The sequence below is a fragment of the Canis lupus genome, chromosome 10, assembly GCF_003254725.2.
Source record: "Canis lupus dingo isolate Sandy chromosome 10, ASM325472v2, whole genome shotgun sequence".
NCBI classification, from domain to species: Eukaryota; Metazoa; Chordata; class Mammalia; order Carnivora; family Canidae; genus Canis; species Canis lupus.
In genome coordinates this window covers 68,892,674-68,914,926 of record NC_064252.1, presented here as the reverse complement: position 1 = coordinate 68,914,926, position 22,253 = coordinate 68,892,674, and the positions used below count along the sequence as shown (strand labels likewise).

Genomic DNA, 22,253 nt, shown 5'->3' with positions numbered 1-22,253 from the left:
GCTGTCACCCACACTACCATCATCCGTAGTGTCATCTCTGTATGTTGAGACAGGCTACTGACTTGAGGTCATAGTAGCACCAGCCAGGGAACGGAGACTCTAGTCATCTGAAAGGATGGCATTCAATTAATTTAAGAGGGAGAGGTTAAGGCCTCTGGGGTTCCAAGCCATCATTTCATTTGCCCCCACTTCCTGGCCACTGTGGGAAGTCTGCTGAGGGTCTTTGGAAAGCGTGAAGCCATGGTTTTGCTCACCCACTCAACACTGGCTCCGAAATCCTTACAGAAATCTCTGGGGAGGGCCATTACTGTCCAGTGTTGACTTCCCACCGTCCCCGAGGCGGTGAGGATTTTTCAAACAGGAAACTGGGGGGGGGGGGGAGACGCTGAGGAGCTGGGGGCAGCAATCTGGAACGCATCTTTTCTCTTAGGGCAGGGTTGGGAGGGAAGTGAGAGGGAGAGCAGGATATTGAGGAAACACAGACAGATGTTGACCAAGTGCTGTGGGCAGTGCGCATGGCACATACGCTGGGCATACGGACGTTCTGCGTAGAGCAGCTGAGCGTTTGTCTTCCCAGCGCTGCCGCTTCCCCACCCCCTGCATGCAAGTAGCACGGCGCAGTGGTCTCATGTGACTCCCAGGCCTGCTTTTTTTCTGATGATGAAGATCTGGCAGTCCTTGAACCTCCCTGAGCTCTACTGTTCTAATCTGTTAAGTGGGAGTAATGTAATCTCGTAGCGTCATGATGAGTAATAACGTTTGTAAGACATCTGGCATAGAGGGGGTGTTTGATGAATGGTGCATGTCATTATTATTATTGTTCTCCTTCCCCTTTCTTTCTCTTCTCCTTTCTCCATCTCTCGCTTCTATTATCCCTTTAATGAAGGTGTCACTTAACCCCCTGCATATACTAACATACTAATGACCATGCGGGGTGGCTTCCATAGAATGAGTAGGGCAGGCGGCTGGTTTTCAGACAGTGGTCCGGGGCACTCACAGTGCCCAGGGACTTCAGGGTGGTTGGCAGCGGGATGTCTCCCCGCATACACGTCGGCATGTGACACCAGCCAGGAAGTGCAGCAACTGGTCTACCACTCAGACCGACGCAACTGTGGTTGCCATTCGGTGTCACTTAGTATTTGTTGAATTCTACACCTAGCAATGTCCCAAGGGGGGCCCACAAGAGAATGCCAAAGTACACAGCTTATTAAGTATTAGTCAAGGACGGACTAATTTGTAATCCCAGGTTCCATGCTGACACACTGTTAAAGGGCACGCGAGCTTCTGGAAAAACGCCACCGTGTCCAGGTAACCAGGATGAGGCACCTCTTGTCCGGCCTTACTAGTTGGGTGCCGGGGGTTTTGAGCAGGAACGTGGAGGAAGTCTTGCCATTGCTTGAAGCTCTACCCCCACCGGTCCTCCCCGGGGACAGGGAGCAGCTCGCCATAGGATAGCAGGAGAGCATTTCAAAGAATGATCCAGACGGGCGAGGTTGACGTCATTACATGATTATTCCAAGTCATGAAGCTAGACAGGCTCTCTGCGAGTGAGCCAAACCCCTGTGCCAAGGGCATAACATGGGCTCAGAGCGCTCTGAGCACAGGGACACGTCGGCCGTCTCCACCTCCACCCTCTGGAGGGCCAGGCCCATGCCTGGAAGAGCAGTTGGGCAACAGGCCGCATTGCTCTTGAGCCTGCGGTACCACAGTAGCCTTGAGGCACAGAGTGGCCCAGGACCCACAGGATAAAACATGCACGGCGCCCACCCCCCGAGGCCTGCATGGTGCGGCCCCCACCTTTCCTCCTCAACCCCCTCCACCCTCCCCTTAACTTTCTGTGCTCCATCCTCTTGGTCACCTTCTTGCTCCTTCCATGCACTCTGCGGCTTCACACGAGCAGCCTAAGTGCTTTCTATCCAGCCCTACTTCGTCCCTGTGCATAACCAGGTTAACATTGACGCATCGACTCAGATCGATCACCAGGATATACACCTGCCCTCGAAGTCGCCCCTGACCTCACAGCACACAGGCAGCCTCTCCTCTGTGGGATCTTACATAACCCAGTGTCCTTTGCAGCACTTTGAGCTCTAAGTAACAGACGAATCCAGCAACTCTTTGGTTTCCAACTAGTATGACTCAAAAAAGTTTATTCCTAACGAGAATGCAGACTAGAATCAGCACTGAGCGCTGCCAAGCACAGGCCTGACCGGGCCCACTTCCTCTCCTAGAAGGTTCTGGGAGATTCCTCTTGGTCGTGAGTGGGTGCATCAGATCTTCTCCCCGTTGGGAGGGACAAGCAGAAGATGGCAAGGTTGAAGAACTCCGTAATACAGTGTCTCAAAGGACAACAATGAACATATTTATAGGATAATCCGGTGGAACGGAATGGGAGTGCCGGGGATCAAATCTGGGGATATTTTCGTACTTCTCCAGAGGCCAGCACCTCTCCTGCACTTACTAGCATCTTTAGCTTGGATATTTTGAATGGGCAGAAGGTGACCATTTGCTTCCTCAGGAGAAGTAGCCTAGAGATCCTCCTGCGTTGAAGGTTGGACTGGTGACGTAGAGAAGATAAAAAAATGAGACAGCATGTGGACTTTTGAATTCTATCCGTGTTTCTTTGCTATCTGAGAATTCCTTGAAATTGTGCCGTGAACCGGAAAAACGCCTCTGTCTCCTCCTACCAGTTTTAGCCATGTTTGTTGGGGCAGACATGAGGTAGGGCCAGATTTGATAGACCGTTACACGGATAAAGGAAAGAAAAGATCAGATAGGATCTTATTAAACTGGATCTTACTGGCAACTTCTCCTTGAGTCAAAACGAATGACAGTTGCACGCACACCTCTCAATCTGGCCACTGGGAGTGGGAACGAGGACGCCGTGGGCTCCGAGCTGGCCTGGTATGAACACGGCAAGAGGATGACGTACACCCAGATCCCGTGCGAGGCCTGGGAACTTCACTCTGGTTTTACGAGCCAATGTCACCTGTTTGGGTCTCTGTAATTAATGCTCTCTTTTAAAATTAATTTCATAAAATGTTAAGGTGAAATAAAAGCACCTGTTGAGTTTATTTTGCTTGTTCCCTCCCCTCCTCCAGTTTTGCTCCTTATTTGTATATTTTGACCTTTGCCACTTGTGTGCCCTTGCTAACCTCCTGCTACCGTCCGGTGCAATGGGAGGCAGAATGCAGCCCACCCAGTTTTTAACACAGGCGCCTCTCCCTTCTCCCAGCCCAGAGGAACACTAGATGTTCCACTTAAAGGCGTGAGGTCAGCGCGCTCACGAGGGGCAGGAGGATGCCAGGCCTGGCTGTGCCCACACGGTCCCCACCATCTCGACTTTGCATTTCTCCTGCGTATCCTTCCCGTCTCCTCTCTCTGACAGCAGCTGGGTGCAGGCCACGCTACAGAGGCTCATGTTAGACAGACGCTCATCGAATGGCATGAGAAGTGGGACAAAACTGGGGGCCTCCGGGATCCCCTTCTCCGTAGACAGTATTTAGTGACTCAGAATCCTTTCTCACATGAGCCGGGCGAGAGGCACCTCCTGCAACCCCCTTACACGGAGGGTGCCGTCCGGACAAAGGTCAAGAGAACTGCTTAAAAATACTAGTCTGTCAACAAAAGTCGGCACGCGTCCTCGCATTTGAACAAGCTCAGCGTCAGACTCCGCTGGGGGGCAGGGGCATCAGGAGGCTTCTTAAAACCTCGGTTTCGGGGCCGCACTGCACAGTTTCTCATTAGCAGGTCTGGAGCGGGGTCTTTGCATTTCTAACGAATCCTCCGATGACGTCTGGGCTCCGGCCGGGGGACCACACCTCGAGAATCATGAGTCGGCCTCCTCCTAACAGCGCTGCCCTCGACTGGATACGCGGGGGGGTGTTGTTGCTTCAGGTCACACCTTCCTGTTGAGGACACCGGCTCTGAAAGCGCTCCAGTCTAAACATCAGGATGTCCCCTGCTTTATTGTCGGGACCCGTGGGACCGCCAGAGCTGGAGGGTCCCGTTCTGGGGACATGGAACCGCCCCAAGGAGCCGCCCGGCTCTGCTCCCGAGCCCTGTCTTGCCCCCTGCAGCCGGCATCCGTGTGCAGAGCGCAGGGCCCGGAGCTTGGACCGAGCCCCAGGGTGGTCCCAGCCATGGGGGTCCCCGGGTCTCAGGGGCACGGATCCGAGCTTCGGCGGTGCGCACCGTCGGCAGTTGGCTCACCGAAGCGTGTCCTTCTCCTGCACTGGACCCCGGGCCCTAGGAGACACGGGCGTGCTTGGCCAGCTTCTGTCTCCGACACGTGGCTCGGGGTGTTCCTCAGTCCCCACCTCTGGGGACACCGGGCGTGCACTGCTGCGGAGGAGACCGTAAAGGAAGCATTCCTCAGTATTCTAGACTTCCTCGCCTTTCAAATAAGCACACCAGTGACGCAAGATTCAGGCCTGGCCTCTCAACCGTCTGTATAGAGGCTTCTTTACTAGTTAAGACACCACCAGCGCCAACCGCCGAGAGGCGGCTGTGACACTTAGATACATCACGAGGCTCTCATTAGGGTCACAGGTGGGATTTATATTAATTGCCGTATTTTACTGGCCACATCTATATCCCATTCTAGTCCCTAACCCCAGTCTCCAAATACATTCAGTCGCCTGGAGTTCAAGAGTCCGCCTTCCAAGCGTTGTGTCCCAAACTCAATTTCTAATAAGGCTTCCTGAAAATTTGAAAGTGACAAGTACAGTCTCTTTTGGGACCACAAGGTATGTAATATGTGAATTTGTTCACATGTGGTAGGTAACTGGGCATAAAATCAGCAAACTATGACATCATGTTACTGTAAAATTTGATTTTTCATGAGCTAAAGGAGAATATATATATATATGTATGTATGTGTATATAGATGTATGTGGAAATGTCATATGTGTGTATTAATTTTCTGTGTGGTAAAAGTCACACAGCACAACATTAAACTTTTCAAAGTGTGAGGGGCTTATACTTGGTGCCGCTGAGTAGCCTTGGGTGAATGTGTAGACTCTGCCCAGCTGGCAGCAGTGACCTGGAGGGAGATGCAAAACCCCACACGCCACATCCGTTTTCTCACTCCCGTCCACCGCCGTCCATGCCGTGTGCGCTGAGCTCCGAGCCTCTGTCCTGGTCCTAAGAGCCCAGGGACTGAGGGAAGGAGAGGCTTATGCGGATGGAGGAGAAGCTCACGAGGCGACGAGAGAAGGTGGGGCATCGGGAGACCAAGGGGAGCAAGGGTGCCCGCACCCAGCTTCATCAGAGGCCGCATTGAAGAACCAAAAGAAAGGAGAACGGGGTGGATGTTTGCTTCGAAGAGGATTAGAGGCATGCGCCCTGGATGAAGAAGGCTCTGATGCCATGAGCAGCAGAGAACTTCCATGCCATTCGGTCTTAGAGTCCCACACATAGTCCTTTTTGTTATGAAAAGAAGGGCCTGGCAACACAACAGAAGCTGGATTCCTATTTTAAGCTGGTGCAGAAGGAATAACAAGACAATGAGTCACAGCCATCCACCTCTGGTGTCGTGACACTTTGTCCTAGGAATGTCCTTCCTTCCGTCCTGTCTCTAACTCAAAGCCACAGCGCTCCATCATACTCACATGCACCGGGAAACTGCGGGTGTTTGTTTTTTACAAATCAAGGCAAAGTGGTAGGTTTACCGTAGCTTAATTTAAACGAAGGACTTAGGATGCTCAACATGGTGGCACTTTCATGGAGTTAATTACTAATTTTTTTAAAGTGCGTTGTTTTATTAGACTGCATGGCTTTGGATGTTCTGCTCTAAACTCATTGCCCCCATGAGTCCTGTTATTTTTGTGAGGCCAAAAATTCCATCATGCGGGGATATTTTCAGGAACACATGTTATAGGAGAAATGATGGTGTTTGGAGAATTTTCGATGTACCTGCTATTTAACAACTGTTGTTTGCTTTGGAGAGAACGCAGGACCTGCTGGCTGTGCCTGACCTCCTTATCTAATTTCTGGTCTTTGTGCTTTCCATCTGTGTTGTAAAACCTCAAGGAATCTGAGTAATAATATCTCTTGGGTTTTGGTAATTTTGGAGTGTGAGCTCATGGGTCGTTTGCATTTACCTACGGGAATCCGGTGAGGATTGAGTTGAGGGCTCAACCTGTCAGAGAGGATTTGAGTTTCCTTCTGCAGATTCCTAAGTACTTCCAAACTGACCATGTTTCTTAGTGTGCAATTTACGGAACCACAGGTAAGATTCGACATTTGAATTCTAAAACAGAGGTCATAGTTTTGAATTCTTAGGGGCACACACACATACACCAAACCCACGGCCCATCCTTCTACACAAGTTCCTAGCTTTAGGCAGAGGACTCCATTCCAACTCCCACACTTTTATGGGCCTATATAAGACTATTATTAAACTAAATGTCTAGGTTATTGAGATCAGAAAACCTCCCGCCCCTAGGACTGCTACTGCTTTAGGGTCAACAAACCATCTGATTTCCAGATCTTTCTTTGTTTTGGCCCCGGAAATGTCCTCGATTTTCTTATAAGCCTGGATATGTATTTGAAACAGATTTTATTATTATTTTTTCTTCTAGGAGCTTTTCGCTGCCCGCCCCTCCGCCCCTTCGTTTTGCTATTTAGTCCTCACTGTATCACCATCAAGAGTAATTTCTTTTTCACAAATGTTTGTTTCTTGCATGCTCGGAGGGATTGGCTCCAATAAATATCGTATGTGGATGGCCAACGTTTTTTGGGGTCTTAGATTTAAAACGCTGCTTGTTATCCTGAGACTTTTGGCCTTCTGGCCTCACAGGTTCTGTGTGAGGAGAAGCCATCAGAATGGAGCTGTGTCAAGAAGAAATGCCAGCCGAGCCCTGAACGCCATCTAAGAGGAGCTTTAATATCACAAGTGGAAGGGGATGCTCGCTCTCCTGCTCTAAGTTCTAGACTAACTTTATCATAACTGTTCTTCTCGTTAAAATTCAAAAGCCAAGGGAAAATGGGCATCTTGATATGGAAGACAACCAGGAAGTATGAAATGCTAGCTGGTGGCAGAAAGGTGGATCTTTCTACTCTAGGAACAACATAAATGTCATGGAAACCTCGCAGCTGATTGGAGGGGGTTAGTGCCGGCCAAGTACCGCCCGGCCCCAGGAACTGGACACTGTAGTTTAGCAAAGGCTATAGTGCCAAGGGTGTTGATCTAGAATGTAGCACAAGAAATTTGCAAAGAAATGAGGTCAACTTTTTTCTTTTTTGCATTCGGGACTCAAATTTCAAATGTTTCTGGCCCTCCTGACTCATTTCTCTTAACACTTAACTCCCTGATTTGCCTTAGGGTGAGCGCCTCGGTAACTAAAGTGAGAGCAGGGAGGGCAGGCATGGACACCTTATTGATCAGGCCTCCGTGGCTCACATGACCACTTAGAAGAATAGCTGTGCATATTCTCCATCACAGGACATGTCACGGTCACTGCAAAACTCTATTAAGTGAAACAGAAGAAATCCATGAATTCAGATTCCCTGGGGCTTGGGGGGAGGGCTGTCTGGGCTGCCGAGGTTCCGGGCAAGGTGATTCCAGCCACAGGCGGTGCCTATGGGATCTGCGCAGGGCACACAGAGAACAAGGGAGGCTTGACGACGTTCACAGCACGTCAAGCTTGTTGGCCCCGACGCAGCCTCTGAGCGGGCCAGGAAAGAGACCGCATCTCAGAGCTCAGGAATCCGCTCTTTCCACTGCTTGGCTACGTTTCCCTAACAGTCTTTGGTTGAATATTCATGCCCTTCCAGGTGTCAGTACATCAACAGGTATTTGGAAGGGGGGGGAGATGGGGATAGGCCGCGGAAGGGTTCCAGGGTAAAATAAGTCTGGACCCTCACAACACAAATTACCTCATTAAACGCTCTGAGAAGTCCTACAGTGAAGACAGCCATTCAATTAAGTTTAACGGTGTTTTTCAAACTTCTTGTCTAAACACCCCTGTTCTCCAGGATACCCGTTCACGTCTTGTAGGTACCACGTGGTACACCATGGTACACAGCTGGGGAGTGCTGTCCCGGATTCCTTACACCATGTGATCCTCAGGTCGTTCCAATGTACAACCAGGTTTGAGAACCACAGGCCAGGGACTCTCGGAAAGGGAGGAGTGGATTCACTTACAGAAGGTTAGAATATAAAGAAGGGACTTTAGAGGCGAGATGGTTCCAATTTTCAAATTTTACAAGTGAGGAAATTAAGGTGAAGGGGTTCACCCCATCCCGGAAGTGAAGAGGAAGAGACCTCGTGAAGCCCCATTAACCCCGTTAATGACAGCTTGCCTCTCTTCATCTCGCCCCGCAGGCCTGGGGCTGCGGGTGGGTGGGTTAAAGGCAAGTCGCAAGGCCAGGCTGGCAGGGACGAGGGAGGCCACGAAGCAAGGCGGAGAGAGGACCGACGGGGGGTGTGGGGTGTGGGGTGCGGAGCTCCAGAGGGGAGGGCAGGCCAGGGCAGAGGGCTGTGCGCCTGTCAGAAAGAATCTCATAAGCTGCAGAGTGACGAGTGTCCAGATGGGAATGGGTGGCGGCTAGAAAGGGATCCAGGAATCATGAGGAGTCTGGGCCCGAGATGCATGCCTAAGGGGTTGCTGGCACCAGCCGGGTTTCTATTAAACAAACTCTCGGTAAATCCCTTTGCTGATGTTAAACTCGGCTGTCCGGCCCTGCACATGAAACGTTACGCCTAAAACTCCGGAAAGCATTCTTTGAAGACTTTAGTTCTACCTCAATAAGGCATATCGACTTCCCGATCAGTATTTGTCCCTCGCAGTTTGTCACCGGAGATGTCGAAGGGACTTAATTTGTTGAACTGTTCTTGAGATTCAGTAAAGTGCACGAAACATGATCTTTTGTGCTCTGCTTTAAAAACTCTCCCTAAGACATGTACGAAGACACTGAAAACAAAAGAGAGCAGAATTTTGCTTCTATAGAGGGAGGAACTCTGGATGCATGCACACTAGCCTCTCCCTACAAACGGAGTAAAAATATTTGCCTTTATTTGAACAAAAATACAGTGACTTGATCACACCTAAATGGCATGGTTTGATTCGTTGGATTTTATGAAAACAGTAGCTTTATAGCTACTGGATCTCTTTTGTTTTCTTTCTAAGCGTGCTTAAAAAATGCATAAACTTTTCATCTAAATCTTAATCTAAAGATTTTCTTTAGAAAATCTTATCATCCTAAAGTCTTAAAACTTAGGATCATCCTAAAGTCTTAAAACTATCATCTTAAATCTAAAACTTATCATCTTAACCATTTTTAAGGGAATGGTTCACGGCACTGTTAACGTTTATTCGCGTTGTGACGCAGCCAATTTCCAGAACTTTTTCATCTGGCAAAACGAAACAAGATCTTTTTCTATGGGCTTCCGGATGCCCTATTAACCTCCCAACAACACGGGCACATGTCTACGATTTTACTTAAGAGGCAGATATAAGTGCCTTTTGTGATGGAATCTGACGCGTCTACAACATGACGCGTAACATCCATGTAATTTATGAGATTTTCTGGAATAGCCTGGGGCGCTCACATCACCAACTCACTGTCGACAACGGTTTTCTCTCCACACCCACACCATTCAGAACATTTACTCTTCTGATATATTTTTGGCTCCTTTTTCTGTTTGTTTTGTTCCATGACCCTCTTCTCATTCTCATTTCCTTATCTTCTTTTTTTGAGTTCAACTGGGAGATTTTAATAATACTGGCCCCAACTTAGGAGTAGATGGAGTGGCCAGCGCACGACCGAAGGGGAACTGCAATGGCCCTTGTGGAACCGAGGGAGGACTCTACTGCTTTCTGATAAAATATTGGCCCTTTTTGCAAATGCGAATAAGCCCAGCGGGTACAGTTCCAAGCCCGGCGCTCTCTCGTGTGGGCGTTTCTGCGCCAGTGAATACAGGTAGGAGTCTTAGAAGTCAAAGGTTTACCTGGGGATCCCCAGGGCCAAGCTGGGAAACACTAAAAGGCTGTGATCCAGGGTCTGGCCAATAGCTTCTCTCTCTCCATCAGTCACGACTGAGAGATTAATTACCCCGTGCTCTGTGGGCACTAAGTTACCCCCCAGGCTCCATCTAGCAGGAGGATAAGAGCCCAGAGGGAGGGGGCTCCTTCGGGGAAGGCAGAGGCAGTGGACGGGTAGGGGCGGCCACTCTTCTCGTATCTTGTCCCAGACAGGGTCGGCAGGAAGCAAGGATGCCAAGGCAGAGGGCAGGCCTGACAGTCGCCGCTACGTCTGGTCTGGTCCTCCTGGTCATTATGTTCTAAAATGCTCTCTATGATCATTAGTAAATAGCCCTTGTGCCCCAGGACTTTGTGGACGGGCCCCCACCCTTGCCCCATATGCAGCTACTAAAGGGTTAATGTTTGGCTCAGCTGGGGCGGGGATCCTTATAGGTGGTTACATATTTTGTGCATCGAGCTCCCGGAGGAGACTCTGCAGGGAGACAAGCCTCTCATACTCCGCATTTCACCAGGCCTTTCTGCTCCTTGCCTGTTTCCCCATCATCATGAAGCCGCTGTAGTACCAGGTCATGGGGCATTTCCTACACTTGGGGTGGGGTGGGGTGGGGGGGGATGACGGGGGAAGGTCTCAGGACCATCCTGCACAAGGATGCCCTGGGCCAGCCCCGGGACTGTGGGTAGGGATGCTGCCCGCAGGGGAGAGAAACTTCCCGCATCCTCTGAACCAGAATCTTGGGATGGTGGTGGTGGCGGTGGTGGTGGGGTGATGTTTGCCGTCCTTCCTGTGCACTCCCTTTAGGAAACACATGACTTTATCCTGTCTCCTTAGATGTCGTCACTCTTCAAGAAAGCCAGGGGTCAACAAGTAGTTTTTTTGGGGGGTGTAACGAGCAGCAGAGCCCTGGCCAGCTTTCAGAAATAGGGGCGAGGGCAGTTTTCATAGACACCATAAACAGGAAAATGAATCTCCAAGATCTTTCCTTGTAAAGGAATCCTCGGGGACTCACGAAATCAGATCGCATTAGCACATCCTGGCCTCCTTCCGAAGCAACACGGGCTGTAGCGGATAAATTCATTGAAAAATATTTTGAGTATTGCAAGAACAATCTGGCCTTGGGTGACACTGCTTCCAGCCACGTGAGACATCAATTCAGAGACATCTCCCTGGAAATTAAAACCACAGTGAAATATCCCCTCCACCGGTCAGAACGGTCGGCCACCATCAAGAGACAAAAGATAACAAACACCGGCGAGGACGTGGCGAGAGGGGACCACTTGGGCACTGCTAGTGGGGATGGACATCGGAGCCCGGAGGTTCCTTGGAAAAATTGAAAATAGAACTCCCGTGCAACCCCGCAGGCCCACTTCCTGGGGGGAGCTCGGGAGGAGACGCAATCATCATCCTGGAGAGGCACCTGCCCCTCCGCAGGCCGCGACGCTGCTCGCAGGAGCCGAGGCATGGAAACAGCCCGGGCGTCCGTCGTCGGGCGAATGGGGGAGACGGCTGCATGGTACAGACCACCGGGCACACACGCCGGACGGAGCGTGTCCAGCCGCGATACAGAAGGGGCTCTTGCCACGCGCAGCCCCCTGGACACAGCTTGAGGCCATCGCGCCGAGTGGGGCAGGTCACACGGAGCGACACAAGTACTGTGGGATGCTCTGACATGTGGAATCTAAAAAAACCAAAAAACCCCAACGTCCTAGAAACAGACGGGACTGTGATCGCCGGAGGGGGGTGTCGGGGGGAGAGGGAGTAACGGGCCTGACGGCGGCCACAGCTAAGAACGCCGAGTGCGCGTCCACGCGGACGTCCGGATGCGTGACCCACCTGAGACCCTCGTCGCAGACCTCGGGCCTCCACTAGGCCCCGTGTCCGTGGTATCTCAGTAGCACCCCACGGCAGCCCACGCCCGCCAGGGTCCATGCAGCCTCACGGAACGCGGCCCCATACTCCTGTTGCAGTAGGTACCATGTGGGGCCGTTGCTTGGGGCGGGGGGTGGCCGCTGACTCCTCCGGCCTCGCCTGTGCCGTCAGGTCAGCGCCTGGTTCTCCTCGTTGCACGCCGAGGGGTTGCCTACGGTGCCCCGAGCCCTTGGCAGGGCCAGTCCCGCCCGCGGGCATCTGCTCTGGGCAACGTGGGGGACCGGGTGGGGGGACCAGGCTGGGGACCGGGCAGGGACTGGGCGGGGGACCAGGTGGGGGACTGGGTGCCACTGCGAGGTCACCACCCGCTGCCCCTACTTTGGAGCCCCCTGCAAACAGTCGTTGAATTTTTTTGTTTCTTCCCATCAGAATTTCAGGCTGGGGAACATGCTTGTGCTGGACTCGGCCCGGAAAGCGCGGCGGCCGCCCCGGCCCTCCCCTCCCCTCCCCTGCCCTCCCTTCCCTGTGCACCGCCTCGAACCCGCCACCAACAGCGGGAAGGAGCGCGGAGCCCTGCGGCCTGCACCTGCCACCTGAGGCCGGCACCTGTCCAGCTCCTGCACGCACGTGTGACCCGCTGGACCGTGTCCCCTGCACACCCCGGGCGGTGGAGGGGCCGGAGGGCTTCGCCGCGCTCCGAGTCTGCGGGGGAAGCAGGCTCGGAAAGTGGGGCGTTGGGGTTTTTCCCCTTTATTTGGATATGACTGTTTGGACTTCCCCTGGTCGGGGGCGCAGGGCCTGAGCGGATGAGCGGCCACGTTTCGCTGGGGTGCAGCAGGTGACAGCGGGCGACCCGGCCCGAGGCTGTCGGCGGAGGGGGGGAGGGGGGACGCTGGCCACGGCCCCGCGGTGGCTCCTGACGGGTGACTGTGACGGGGACGGGGTGGGTTTCCCGGACCCTGAAGCCCGAGTGCGTAGACCCGGGCAGGGCCTGCAGGGCACGCGGCCTGCGGACGTCAGCTACCGCGAGCGAAGCAGGGGGCACTTACTATTATGAGAAATAAGGGGCCGGAGGAGGCCCTGTCTCAGGTGGGCGACCGGCTGCCAAGGCCAGAGTGGCCGTGGAAGCCCATTGGCTGGTGCAACTCTGCACGCGTGACGTGGGCACGTCTGACACACGGTTCACAGCATCCTCAGCGCTGCAGCCCCGTGGCTACGGGGATGCTGTGCCCACTGACCGTCTCACCCCCGCCCGCACCACCCCCAGCGACCGGCCGCCCGCCGAGCCACGCGGCCTACGCCACCTTGGTCTCCCTTGTAGGAGCATCTGCCCCTAGACCCCTTCAAAAAGGTTCTGGTCACCGTCTCCGGCTCCCGGGCCTGCGGGCCTTGTGTCACCTTGGGCTCGGGGCCCGGGCCGCGGGGGCGGCGCTCGGGGCACTTACCACGGTGCAGCACAGGGGCCAGAACCACCAGAGGAGAGCCAGGGCCAGCAGCAGGAACAGGATCAGCAGGGCGATTGCCAGGATGGAGCCGTCCGACTGTGGGGCCGAGAGAGAGGACGGTCAGCAGCGGGCCGGCCTGTGCGCTGTGGCCACCCGGGCCCCGGCCTGCCCCGTGGGCCACACGCTCCCCGTGGCCAGCTCTCTGCAGAAGGCCCGGCTCCCGGGGCCACCACGCTGGTGACATCCTCCCCCTCTGCACCTGCCCTCAGCCCCGCCGCCCTGGACTCACCCCACACATGCTCGGCCCCCCCCCTCCGGAGCCCATCCACGGGCGAGGCCCAGAGCCAGCGCACAGCACGGGGTGGGGACACGGATTCGGGGCGGGGGCCGACACAGACCCCAGAGGCCAGGGCGGAGGCAGCTGAGTCACCAGCGCTGCCAGGCTCGGGCCAGGGGCTGAGGCGGGCGCCCGGGACGAGCGTTGCCCCTTTCGAACGTGCCCAGCCTGGTCCTGAAAGTTCGCGTGCTTGCCCGGGCCCGCGAGGGCTGCTAACCTCTAGCAAACCGAGGTCCCCGTCGGGTCGGGATGGCAGGGCCGCCGGCCCGAGGGGACACACTGACGTCTCCCCCGCCCAACCCGGCCGCAGGCAGCGGAAAGGGAAGGAGTTTTGGGGGGTGTGGGTGGGGGCGGGCAGGGCGCGGAGCCAGCTGTCATGGGCGCGACCGTCACGTCCTGTTTCTGAGGACAGCCGGGAGCCCCTCCTGGAGCCCTCCCACCCCGGTAGTCGGCACGTTGGCACCTCCATGTCCTGTTCAGTGAGGGAGTGGCTGCTGGTGCGGCCACCGAGCCTCTGGCCACCGTGTGGACGCTGCTGTCCAGCGATATTGAGACGACACGCGAAAGCGTTCCTGATAGTGACTGGGCTCCTGGATAAAGGTCAGGAGTGAGAGGGAAGGACCGAGGGGGCTGTGCTAAAATATTTATAGTGGTTTCGCAGATAGTGGGTTTATGTAATTTTCTTAAAAAAAAAAATCGGTCTTGGGCGCCCGGGGGGCTCAGCGGTGGAACGTCTGTCTGTCTTGGGGTCAGGGTGTGACCCCGGGTCCTGGGATCGAGTCCTGCGTCGGGCTCCCCGCAGGGAGCCTGCTTCTCCCTCTGCCTGTGTCTCTGCCTCTCTGTGTATCTCAGGAATCAATAAATTTTTTAAAATCTTAAAAAAATCTTTCTTTCTTTCTTTCTTTCTTTCTTTCTTTCTTTCTTTCTTTCTTTCTTTCTCTCTCTCTTTCTCTCTCTCTTTCTCTCTTTCTTTCTTTCTTTCTTTCTTTCTCTTAATCAGTAGTAAGAAGATAAACTACTAAAGTTGTTTTTTAAAAATCCATCCCTGGGCCCCCCTACTTTGGCGTCCGAGCTCTCCTGTCCCAGAGGCCCTTACCCAGGCCCGGAGGACCCACGGGTGTATGGAGGGGCTCCAAGGGGACAGGAGCGCGTGACGCCCTCAAAGTTACACCTGTGATCTTCTTGGCCCGTGTCTGTCTCCAGGGGGGACCACAGGCCGCACGATGAGGGGCTCGGAGCTGCCCCCAGCCCCCAGCCCATGACGAGGCCCGAGGCTGGGTGGCCTGTTGAGGGTGAGCGCAGCAGGTCAGTGGCACCCTTGGGACCGGACTCCCTCCCACTCCTGGGGCTCAGCGGGGCTACTGGAAGCTGTTTTTTTTTTTTTTTTTTAATTTTTTATTTATTTATGATAGTCACACAGTGAGAGAGAGAGAGAGGCAGAGACACAGGCAGAGGGAGAAGCAGGCTCCATGCACCGGGAGCCCGACGTGAGATTCGATCCCGGGTCTCCAGGATCGCGCCCTGGGCCAAAGGCAGGCGCTAAACCGCTGCACCACCCAGGGATCCCTGGAAGCTGTTTAAAGGCAGCTCTGAGTCCCTGGAATGTCTTGGACCGAAGAGCCAGGAGCTAAGTATCCTGGTCCAACGGGCGGGGGCTTGGGAAGGCCGACTGTCCCCGGGAGGGTGCGGCCTCGAGGCAGGTGCAGCGGCGGGTGGGGCGGGAGCCCCGGGGGCCCAGGGCGTGGACGCGAGCGCTGCAGCACATCGAGCAGACTTCCCAGCCTCCCGGGCGGTCGAGGGTGACTCCTAACCCTTCAGGCTCTGCACCCCCAAAAGGAGACCGGAAGTCTCAGCCGCCCCGCTGCACGGCCGGGGGGACAAAGGAGCGCCCTAAGGTGCCAGCGGGCGGGTGGCACGGAAGCTATGGGGCCAAGCGCCGCCCTGCCCATCCCCCTCCCACTGCGGCGAGGGGAGAGGAGGCTTGTGCCCTGGGGGGAACCCCGGCAGCACCGAGATGCACCTGATGCACCAGCGGGTGGCTCTCCCCTGGCTCTCCCAGCGGGTGGGTCTGCTCCGCCCAGGATGGAGCGGGGAGGAAGGGCGCGGTTGGACAGACCAGGTGCTCGCGGGCGGCCGGGGAGGCTGCACAAGCGGGACCCACGTGCAGGGGCCGCGTGTGATTCAACAGCGAACCCCCCGCACCCCGCACCTGCCAGGTGGTGAACAGCACAGATGGTTTCTCTGAAGGAACTCACATTCTGGTGGAACGAGGAGGAGGAGGAGGAGGATTGTCATTAGCACGACTCACCTATACGGAGCGCTCGCTGCGAGCCGGGGGCTGCCCTACACGCTAGCAGCTTTCCCTTGGCAGCCCCTGTGACTCTCATCAACTACCTTAGGAATTTAATTATATTATTTCTAGGGCTGCCCGGGGGGCTCAGTGGTTGAGCATCTGCCTTCGGCGCAGGGCGTGACCCCGGGGTCCTGGGATCGAGTCCCCCGTCGGGCTCCCTGCAGGGAGCCTGCTTCTCCCTCCCTCGGCCTGTGTCTCTGCCCCTCTCTCGGTGTCTCTCATGAATAGATAAATAAAATCTTTTAAAAAAGAGAGAGAGAAATATCTGCCCTTTAAAGACTAGGCCTGAAGCGTCCACATGAGAGATTAAACCATATTTTTAATGGCTGCACCTGCTCCGAGGGAAGCCTCGGCCCGTGGCCCAGTGTGGATCAAGGGGTCACATGGGTGACGCTGTATTTCAGAGCGAAGTCAGCGAGGGATGAGCCCACAGCGCAGCCCCCCCCCCAAGCATCCTGGTTTGGAGCTTCGATCACCCGCGTGCCGTGGGACTGACCACTCGCGTGAAGACGTCCCGTTAGCCCGCGGCGTGTGTGTCGGCGGCGTACGCAGGGCCGCCCCCGCGCAGGTACTGGGAGCGCTGGAAAGAGTTCAGAGGCCGAGCAAGGCAGCGGACAGGCCGCCAAAGACCGATTCCCACCATTGCTCTCGTCCCGGCAGCCTAACCCTCGACACGAGTTAAATTCTTGTTTTGCTTAGAAAGTGAAAACAAAGTCTAAAAAAACCAAAATGGCTCTTTGATTAGAAAAATATTCATCAGGAGGCGGTGGGCGGTGGGGGGGGAGACGCTCTGGGCTGTGTGACTGGAGCCGCAAGGCGCGTGGGGTGGTGCCTCTCCCAGTCGTGGGGGCGACGATCACCGGGTCCTTTAGGGAAGAGTGTGAAGCCTTCCTAAATCCCACGGCAGGCGGGCTCGGCCCTGCTCCCCCGTGGGCTGCCCCTGCCGCCCCTGCTGCCGCCCCAGGTCCTCCCGGCACAGGCCCCAGGCCCACGGCGACGTGGGGAAACCGATTCCATCCCAGGTTTGAGTTTCCAGCGCGTTCACCGCCACGCTCGGCCGGTCGTTAGCCGACAATAAGGAAGGACCGGTGGGGTCCACGTAGCACGTGGGGGGCGTCTCGCTCCTGGAGACGCACAGATGAGGCATCCTAGGCTTCACCGCGGCGGCCCCTCCGACACCCCCTCCTCTCACGGCTCCCAGGACGGGCCCTCGCGACCGACTCGATGGGGTCTGGCGACGGCGCGGCCTCCTAGCCGAGGGCTCCCCGCCAGGGTCTGCGGACCCCGAGCATCAACACGGGCTCCCCGAGGTGTGCGGCGCTCACGGCGCCAGGCCAGGCTGCTCTGGGCCGCGGCCCGCGAACCAGTGAGTCAGCAGCGTTACTCTGCGCGTCAAGGGGCCCTTAGCCACACGCTGCCAGAGATTCGACCAGAAAATAGCTGGCGATCCGCTCAAGCTTCTCAAAAGCTGGTGATGCGACTTCCCTGGATCTGGCTGGTGAGGGACGATGGATGCCACAGGCCGCGGCAGGACTGGCGAGCCCCACCCCCTCCTCCCTCTCCCTCCTCCCCTCTCCCTCCTCCTCCTCCCCTTCCCCTTCTTCCTCCTCCTCCTCCTCTTCCCCCTCCTTCTGGCTCCCTCTCCAGGTGACCATCTGAGGCACTATGGGGAGGCCCTCGTGGACAGCGACCCTTCGTCCGGGGCCACCCTGGTCTCTGAGCACAACCACGCGGCCACCTGCTGGCTCCCAGCACCGGAGAGGCCGACCTGGTGAGCGGGACACGTGCGGAGACAAAGAGACTCGTCTCCTCCAGGGAGAGCGGAGGCCCTGGGTGGGGGGTGGGGGGGCCCTGCGCCCCCGGCTGGCTGCGGCCCCTCAGCTCCAGGCCTCCCCGTCCGGGGGCGCAGCTGGCGCTGGGAGGCGTCACATTCCAGAGCTCGGGGTGGAACGCACAAGCATCCCCAGCAGCTGGGCCGAGCTCCGCTTCCTGCCCAGACAAAACTGGCGGACCGTGGGCAGGTTTTATTTTGTAAGATGAAATTTAAGTCATTTTATTGCCGCGGAGACGTTCTGGATGAGCAAGCCCCAGAGACCAAGATTCTCTCTCCCTCTCTCACAGCTTATATATTCTGACTATTATTTCTGGAAGCAACTTCAGCGATTATCTAACTTCTCCACCCAACCCGCCCTGCATTTTACTGGAATTCTATTCTCCTGGCACGTGAGACCCTACGGACTCTCCTGAGTTCCTTCCTCCTATCCGGTTACCCCTTATCCACCTTCCTCACGGGCTGCTCCATGGGCCACAGATGCATTTTTTGGTTTTGTTTTATTTTTGGAAAGGTATATAGTTTTCACTTTGCTCGGAGCGTGTCTGCTTTCTAAATCTGCTTTAAAAAATCATGGTGGGACCCCTGGGGGGCTCAGCGGTTTAGCGCCGCCTGCAGCCCGGGGTGTGATCCTGGAGACCCAGGATCGAGTCCCGCGTCGGGCTCCCTGCATGGAGCCTGCTTCTCCCTCTGCCTGTGTCTCTGCCTCTGTGGGTCTCTCATGAATAAATAAAATCTTTTTAAAAACATCATGGTAAAAAGATACAAGTTGCCATTTTAGGCATTTTTAAAAGTGCACGATTCAGCGGCAGTGCGTAACGGACGATGTCGTGCGACCCGTGGATGCGCAGCTGGCTGCGCTGTGCCCCTGGCGCCCTCCTCCACGGGCCGCCTCTCTGCCTCTCAGAGGTGGGACTCTCACCTCGGGGCCGAGGACTGACCTCTTCATCCCTAGCCTAGATCTCTCCTGACGCTCCGGTCAGGGTCCTTCGACTGCCTGGCAGGTCATACCGATGCCGGAACATCAACGAGGTCAAACGGAGCCCGCTGTTGGCCCGCTCAGGCCTGCTCCGCTCCTCTCCTCACTCCGCGGCAGGACTTGGCGACCTGAGCCCTTCTTGCGCGTGTCCCCGTCTGCTCCCCTGGACACTGCAGATGAGGGTCCGAACAGATTACGTCTTTCCTAGACAGCGGCGGCTCTCATTCCCCACCACCGTCTCGCTGCCCCCAATTCCACCGTCTGCGGCGGCATCTAGAGTCATCCACCCGGAACGCTGCCCTGAAAGCTCTAACAGCTCCTCCTTGTCTGCACGGTTCCGTTAACGTTCGTTCGAGAATTCGATGAAAGGGACGCACCCCTTTGGTCAGAAAAGGACACGTTCACATGGACACACAGGCTCACAAATTTGCATGACGATTCCAGAGCGTCCATGGAATCCCCAGAGCCCATTACGGGTCCTCGGGTCCTCACGGCGAGGGGCCTTGTACTTCTCCGACCGCCTCTCCTCTCCGCCTCCCTCCTTACACTTCGTGCTTTGACAAGAGTGAACCTGTGCACACCCTGCCGGGCTGTTCTCCCGTGTTCTTCCCCCTGAAACACCCTTTCGTCCTTTCAATGCTGGGGAGGCTGTTTCTCATCTCTCATGTCTTAGCTCAGGCAACCCCGATTCGCTCCTATCTTATTTATTTATTATTTATTTATTTATTTATTTTTTTGATTCGCTCCTATCTTGTCTTCTCACTGAACACCTACTATGTGCGAGGCCCTCTGCAAGGACTGGCGTACAAGATGGGCTTGGTCTGTGCAATGACAGACCTGTAGTTAAGCACAGACAAGTGAACACTAGCAGTGACCTCTGGTGTGTGCCCTACGTCAGCATCTACCGTGCATGACAGAAATCCTATCACTAGGTGCTCACCTCTCTCCCTTAACTGTAAGCCCCTAGAGGACACAAGTCCGACTTTACTCATTTTGTGACCCTGAGACACAGTACAGCCTTTCAAACATAAAATGACCTGTCACTCAAGTATTTATTAGATGGAGGGAAGTTAGAATCGAGGAGCCTAGTGCCTTTTAACAGCTAGTGGGTGCAGAAACAGCACTGGAGTCAGCGTCCCCCGAGGCTGCTCACATCCCCCTCCGCTGGAAACAGCTCACTAACCTCACTGCAAAGAGCTGGGGCTTTGGAATCAGGAAAGGATATTTAAATCCGAATTCTCCCAATTATTAATATGCAGATTTTAAATGCGTTGCGCAACGTCTCTTAAATTTCCCTTTTGCTACGTAGATGAGGTTGAGATAATTCCTGCTTCCCGGGGTTGATTTGATCCTCAATGGGATAAGAGATGTAAAGATCCTGACACATAGCCATCCTTCAATAGAGGTGATGTCCCTTGTGATTCCCTCTTGCTTCTACGCCCACATCGTGTTCCTAGTGATGTGCCTGGCCTTGGCCTAGGCCAACGAATTTGATTTCTGTAAACAATCTCCCGCTTACTGTGGCTGGAGCTACGAAGTTCGTGGGTGGCCCCAGGTTAGGTATTTGGGAGACCACAGGCCCTTGGATGTCCATACCCGTGTCGGGGAAAGGGAAACCCAAGTGGGTTTCCCAATGGGAAGTTTAATTGCTCCCATTACAGGTGATCAAATATTGATGTTGGTAAAACATAATTACATGATTATGATTCATTCATTCCTGTTATGATTCATTCCTGTTACCTGACAGTGATCTGGGCTACAAGTAGCCATAAAATTGATAGACACTGAAGACACTGGATCCCTTAACCCGCAAAGTAGGCAGGATAGAATAAAATATGAGGTGAGAATTACCTAAGCGCTAGTGGAACTCCTTTTAAAAAGTTTGGCCATGAAGTAATGAGGCCGTTCTTGTAGTGAGCGTAGCAAAACCCCCACATCCAGATGAATCTAATTCCCTCCCAACGTAGTGGCTTTGGACACCGGAGACCCTCCAGTGATACAGCCATTGCTCAAAGCAGTGCTGAGATGCCTCCCTTGGAACCATTTTTGAAACCAATTCATAGGCCACAACAAGAAACTCTTATACCTTCTCAGTCATGCTTCGCTTTTCACCAAGGAGGTTCCCGGCTTGATAAACTACCATTCATCAGACCCGGTTCCCACAACTTTTAGAGGTTGTTTTCATATCAAATGACGATGTGTCCCTATTCCCCTACTGAGGATATTCAAATTCCGTGACTTCGATGTTGAGCTCGTTTCAAGCAGGAGTGAAGACAGTTGGCTTCGTGACACTGTTGTTGGAGAAAGGACACGGCTTTCCAAGGTAAATATTTTGAAGGGGAAGCAATCCTTTGGACGTGCAAATTCTAGTTTGCTGCAAATCTTAGGACTTTATGCCTTATGTGAATAATACCACCAGGACTTCGATAACCTGTCACTCGTATGTGATTAAGGGGAGATTGATGCCATCCTCCTTCAAACTCAAGCTCTAAGGTCCTGTGTCACGGAAGGACGCCTCGTATCAAGGTTTTCCAGCATCGTCCTGGTCTTCTTGTCACCCCGACCCAGTAGAGACACTTGATCTCACTCTCAACGGTAAGGGTGATGATAAGAAAATCTTGGGTTCATTCAGCACATTCCTTTCTCTCCACAAAATGCATAGAGCTTGCGAATCAAAACCAGTTTTTGGAGAATAATTCAGACAAGATGCAGCTCATTAGTACTCAGGATGCCTTAGCTCCCGTGAGTGGGCTGTTGAAATAGGATTAGATAGTTCCTTAGTAACGTTCAAATATGATGACGCTGGAAGAGAAAGGCTAATTTCTTGTTTTTTCATTTTTCATTTCCTTACGGAGACTGGTCTCTTTGCCTTTAATGTAGCTTTTTATTTAAGGTACGTGCTTAATTGGTTTCCTTGGTCATCCCTCCCAGGTGAGTCAGCATCATCATTACCTATCGCCAGCAAGTAAGCATACCTACTGTGTCCTGTGAGCTGTTGCCTTAGATTATTATAAACTTGGAAAGGTAGAGCCAGGCCTCTGATTTGGGCGGTGCCTCACACACATAGAGGCTCACCAGTGGTGACCGCGATGACCGGTTCTTCAAAACTAGGCCTCTAAACTGAATTACGGAGTATCTAGAAACCAACTAATCACTTCCTGTTGAGTTTCTAACACACAGTCAGCAGCAGGAGACACAGAAAGATGAACACGGTGGGTCTCCACTCCTGGAAGACGTCATCACTGTCCAGGTAGAAGGTCAGGGTCGACTCACAGGGCTCGCTCGAGGAGCAGCACAGGGTATGTGTAGTTAAACTTGAAATGATGCTACAAACCACAGCGCCTGAGCTCAGAGCAGAGTTCCGGAGGCTTGCCAAGGCCAGTGAGGCATCCTGGGGCAGGTCCAGGCAGCACTTGGCAGGCCTAGAAGCCACAGGGAAATCTGGGTAGGTGGAG

At 54.4% G+C, this 22,253-nt stretch overlaps 1 protein-coding gene across 2 annotated transcripts in view; it reads right to left on the bottom strand.

The window, feature by feature from the left end:
• ANTXR1 (ANTXR cell adhesion molecule 1) overlaps nt 1-22,253 on the bottom strand; it is a 197,838-nt gene that overhangs the window by 61,082 nt on the left and 114,503 nt on the right. The window contains exon 13 of one of the 2 annotated variants that reach the window (XM_025470233.3): nt 13,299-13,394. The exons of the other annotated variant lie outside the window; for it this stretch is intronic. Coding sequence (XP_025326018.1) covers nt 13,299-13,394 — 96 coding nt within the window. The remainder of the gene's footprint in view (nt 1-13,298; nt 13,395-22,253) is intronic. 2 annotated transcript variants of the gene reach the window in all.